Source organism: Triticum dicoccoides, chromosome 6B, assembly GCF_002162155.2.
Source record: "Triticum dicoccoides isolate Atlit2015 ecotype Zavitan chromosome 6B, WEW_v2.0, whole genome shotgun sequence".
NCBI classification, from domain to species: domain Eukaryota; kingdom Viridiplantae; phylum Streptophyta; class Magnoliopsida; order Poales; family Poaceae; genus Triticum; species Triticum dicoccoides.
The window spans coordinates 22,411,176-22,416,524 of NC_041391.1; the positions used below are offsets into that span (position 1 = coordinate 22,411,176).

The following is a 5,349-nucleotide window of genomic DNA, read 5'->3' on the forward strand; positions in this document are numbered from 1 at the left end:
CTATCACAGCGAAATGGCTCTACTTGCGACATGGTGCTTTTGTTCCTGTTCCATTGGCTGAACATTGGCTTCCTGGATGAGCAGTAAATAGCATAAAAGTGTTCAATAAGTTCAAAGAATCTATTTTTTGTGGCAACATACATATTTGTGTCTTATGTATCTGCAAAGTTCCATGAAGGAAAGACATATAGTGTGTTCTAGGAAAGAAAAGAAAACCAAGTGTCTAAAAAGCAATGTTAGAACCACCAAATTTGTTTTTTTACGCAGACCACAAAACTTGTCTTTTCTAAATTTAACATTTGCGCATAGAACATATACACAAATGTGTGTCATTGTTTTTATATTTTCTTTGACAATACGGACAATTTTTCCCACTCGGGAGCACGTGCTCCCTGATGCAACTTGAAATTACCTTCCACTTGCTGCTTAGTTTGTTTGTCCAATTATGCATTCTTCTATCACTACGTCAAATTGTAACTAGACGTTGAGTTATGGATGGTGGCATTGCCTTGCCTTGGTTCTCCTGTGTGGATGTATGGAACATCCCACTCTTTAGGCATATTCCATGAGGTGCATCGTAAAGAACGATCCAAACATCAAAGGTCTTAAACAGAAAATTTGTTACTGTCTAATTTATCAAATACCAATTTGTATGCCGATGTAACCAAGCACGCAATTTGCCTAATGACTCACTATTCCAGCGCAACATCATCACACCGCATGGACGAACCGGACTGCTCTGGACCTCTGTTGTTGATGCATACATAAACTTTTAACTCTTTCTATGTTTCTCGTCGCGGTCTACTGGACTATTGCATGGCCCTTGGTAAGGCTTGTATGTTGTGCTTGTGTTCACATCGAACAATTTTGTCCGTTAATGCCTTAACATTAGAATGGTGAATCTCCATTTTCTTTTCCTTCAGTTGTCTTAATAATATAATAGATCCTGTAGAACGTAGTTAACTTTGCCAAATTATATCTGCTGCAGGTATTCAAGAAAAATGCTGAAAATAATAATTTATTCCCAGCTATGATTGATCAAGCAAGACTTCTAATACAGAAATGTGGCGGACTTCCCCTTGCAATATCCACTATAGGTGGTTTCCTAGCCACCAAGCCAAAAACTGCTATTGAATGGAAGAAGATGAGTGACGGTATTAACACAGAATTGGACATAAATCCTGAACTTAGGGAAATAAGGACAATTCTTATGAGGAGCTATGATGGTTTGCCATACCATCTCAAGTCTGCTTTCTTATACCTCTCCATTTTTCCGGAAGACCATAGAATTAGGTGGGGTCGCTTGGTGATGCGGTGGGTTGCGGAGGGTTACTCAAGGGATATGCATGGCATTACTGCAATTGAACTTTGTCAGAGGTATTTTGATGAACTCTTAGATAGGAGTATGATCCTGACAGGGGAAGGGACAGACCAATACAGTCAAAAAATCAATTCTTGCCAACTTCATGATATGATCCGTGAAATATGTATCTCAAAGGCTAGGGAGGAAAACCTTGTTATGAGGCTGGAGGAAGGATGTTGTTTGAGCGACACACAAGGTGCAATAGGGCATCTTGTCATAGGCAGCAACTGGAAAAGGGATAAAGAAGTGCTGGAGAGCAAGCTAGACTTGTCACATGTACGGTCATTGACTGTGTTTGGAGAGTGGAGATCGTTTTTCATCTCTGACAATATGAGGTTCCTTCGAGTGCTTGACTTAGAAGACACACTAGGGTTAAGAGATCATCATCTTGATGATATTGGGCAGCTCCGTCACCTGAAGTATCTTTCTTTTCGAGGATGTAAAAACATTTTATACCTGCCTAATTCTTTGGGAAATTTGAGGCACCTTGAAATGCTGGATGTTAGAGGTACACGTATATATGATTTGCCAACAACAGTCACCAATCTTCTGAAGCTACATCACCTCCGTCAAGATAGTTATTGCTACAGCATTTTTATGCTCAAGGGAGAGCGCGACATAGTTGGGAGGTATGAAGATTACACTAGACATGCTTGCACACGTCGAATATGTGGCATTTGTCTGTGCAGACGCCCTCTTTTCTTGAGACCACAAGTTTTAGATGATGGTTTGAATAGGTATGATATATTCAATCTATACCGCTTTCAGCCGAGGCATCATCGATTTGGCATTACACATCCTAAAGGGATTGGCAAATTGAAGGCCCTTCACACACTAGGTTTTGTGGATGTTTCCGGGAGAAACGGAAACACCACTATAAAAGAGTTTGGAGAGCTTACTCAGCTATGTAAGCTTAAAGTGGGTGGTGTGAGCTACCAAAACATCAGTGAGTTATGGTATGCCATTGCTGGTCATAATCATCTTCAATCTTTGTCAGTTGAAACAGTTGACATTGACACGCACGAAGAGAAGAATGTGTTAGATGGCTGTTTGGGTGAGGATTTGTTGCCACCAAGCAACCTCGAGAGCCTCACACTACATGGTAAGCTAGTCAATGTAACAGAATGGATCGATAAGCTTCAGAATCTGTCCAAGTTGGCACTAAAGTATAGCATGTTGGAGCAACATAAGGCCATACAAGCCCTTGGGTTACTACGAAATCTTGCAGTTCTACGTCTGAAGGATAACTCGTTTCATGGGACACAGCTCCATTTCCAGAGCTCATCTTTCCCGAGTCTCATGGTGCTGGAGTTGCGTTATTTATACAACCTCCAGTCGGCTCTGTTTGACAAAGGCACAATGCCTAAGCTCGAGCTGCTACAAGTTTATTCGTGCAACAGTGTGGAGCACATCACCGGGCTGGCAGCCCTCACAAGGCTAAGGAAATTCGGTTGTGGGCCTATAATAGTTTGATCCAAGAGGTGCAGAGGCAGGTAGGGGAGCACGTCAGACTGATTAATATTTGACTAAGCGCACACTGTGTTTGTGGGTGTGTGTTCTAGACTTGTAGTACTATTGTTGTGTGTATCTGTAGATAAAAGAGCAAACTGGGTTATGCATGCCTCTCGGAGCAGTACTGTAATAATACGGCACTTCCTTTGCTGTCGATTGAAAATTCACACGCTACTTCCATTTCCATAGCATCGAATAATTTAATCTCTAACAGGCGACGCGCAACAACATCCTCTGTTTTGTTTTCCCAAAGTTAAAAAGGGAAGAATACATAATAACGTAGGCATTACTGCTGCAGCTTGAATACGGCTTCGGTGGCCAGCTACTGGACTAATACTTCAGAATCCAACGCCAACACTGCACGGCAAATTTGTACGAACTTCACAGTCCACAAACTTACCGATGATTCTTTAAGGTTTAACACAACATCAGCAACTTGGCAATACAAAGGCGGGGTGTTAATTGTTACTTACTCGTGATAATGCGAGAAGCATCAACCACTTGGACATTTTAATCCCTGAGATAAAGGATGTATGTATTTATGTACGTTTGTTCTCCCCACTGAGTTTAATTTCACAACTCAACCTTTCTCTGGTGGTAACTCTCAGGTTTACAAATCTGTGACTTTGCATGCATTTTCTCTTTTCCTTAGAGCAATAGGCATTCTCTATTTCTGCAACTCACTGAATTTAGGCACCCCGTGGAATCGAATGCTCCAACTGCAACTCCAAGTTAAGGAGTCTTCACTCGTCGATTTTCATTTCTGAAGTGCCAACTCCCGGATTTACATTTACAACTCTGTGAGTGGCCAGGTTTATGCCCCCCATCACTACAAAAAAATACACTTCCGCGATGATACGTGTTTGTCACAGTAGGTCGCGTTTTTTGTCATGCATGTACATCCATGACAAATTTATGACAGAATCAAGATAGTCATACCCATGCTGTCGTAGAAGTGTTCCATGACATTACCAAAATTATCATCACGGAAGTGTCCACTTCCATGACGATAAATCGCGCGTCACAGAAGTGCTTTCGTCAAGGGTGACCGACACGTGGCATCCACCGTAACGGAACGCCGTTAAGCTATCGGGTCGGGTTTTGGATCCGATAACCCGTTAACAGCCCCGATCAATGGGGATTTTCCACGTGTAAAATCATCATTGGCTGGAGGAAACACGCGTCGGCTCACCGTTGGAACAAATGTCATCCGCTCATTGGACCGAAGGCGCCTATGATACGGCGACACGTGGCACAACCCAACAGAGGCCCATTCCTGTGAAAAGGCCGGCCCGTTTGACTTGGTCCAAAGGTGGCGGGCCGGCCCACGGAAAGCCTGTTAACGGCCTGTTCGCATATAGCCCATTTACAACCCGCTAACCCAGGGCCTGTTACGCCCTATCCGAATTAGGCCCAGTAGCGTCATCTGGGTCGTCCAATATGATTCAGCCCGTTTTAACTTCCGGCCCATGTGTGGCCCATGACTTCTTTCGGCCCATATGAGGACCTTTGTAACTCTTGGCCCATTAACGGCCCGTGGTGAAACTGGCCCGTAATGAACAGTGTATCACTTTATACCCATTAACGGCCCGTTATTGCATTGGGCCCTTTCTAGCCCAAGGTATCTTTCGACCTTCTCAGGGCTCATTGATTCTTGGGCTCACTTGCACCATTCGGTTACATACGGCCCGTTACTGTCTTTTTTGCTTGTGGGCCAAATTCAGTCCGTCGTTACAGTCGGCCCGTTTGCGGACCGTTAATACGTTGGGCCGTTTTCATGTCAAAAAAACCCGTTGGGCTGTTTTCGTAGAGTTATCAAATACGGCCTATTATGGTCCACGAATAGTACGACCCATAATTGGCGAAATGATGATACGCCCCGTAGAAGGCCCATGGATCCTACGGCCCGTATGAGGCCCATGGATAGTACGGCCTGTAGAAGGTCCATGGATCGTACGGCCCGTAGAAGGCCCATGGACCCTACGGCCCGTAGAATGCCCATTGATCCCTAAGGCCCATATAGAAGGCCGGTGGATCCTACGGCCCGTATAGAAGGCCGGTGGATCCTACGGCCCGTATAGAAGGCCAATGGTCCTACGGCTGAACGAAGGCCCATGGATCATACGGCCTGCAGGAGGCCCATGGTTACAACAGTCCGTGTGTTGCCATGATTATTTTGGCCTAGTTACCAAAAATAGGCTATTGTGGCCACTAGAAAAACACAGAAAAAGAACTGCAGTGACTACAAGAAAACAACTAAACAAGACAATAAGGAAATAAATAAGCAAGCAATTAAGGCTAGCCTATTACCGCTATTACACATATTACATCCATTGGGCATCAAAGTTTGCCACCAGTGCAAATATAGGGAACAAAGCAGCATATTACATACACTGGCCGTCAAAATTGGCCACCAGTGCAAATAAACGCGACAGCAAAACAAGAGCATAACTGAAACAAGTTCAGAAGAGATC

General features: G+C 43.9%; 1 protein-coding gene across 1 annotated transcript in view; it reads left to right on the forward strand.

Moving 5' to 3' along the window:
- Positions 1-2,913, forward strand: part of LOC119324668 (disease resistance protein Pik-2-like) — an 8,166-nt gene extending 5,253 nt beyond the window's left edge. Inside the window, exon 4 of the mRNA XM_037598443.1 lies at positions 989-2,913. Within this exon, the coding sequence (XP_037454340.1) occupies positions 989-2,836 (1,848 nt within the window). The 3' untranslated portion in view covers positions 2,837-2,913. The remainder of the gene's footprint in view (positions 1-988) is intronic.
- The last annotated feature ends 2,436 nt before the right edge of the window (positions 2,914-5,349 follow it).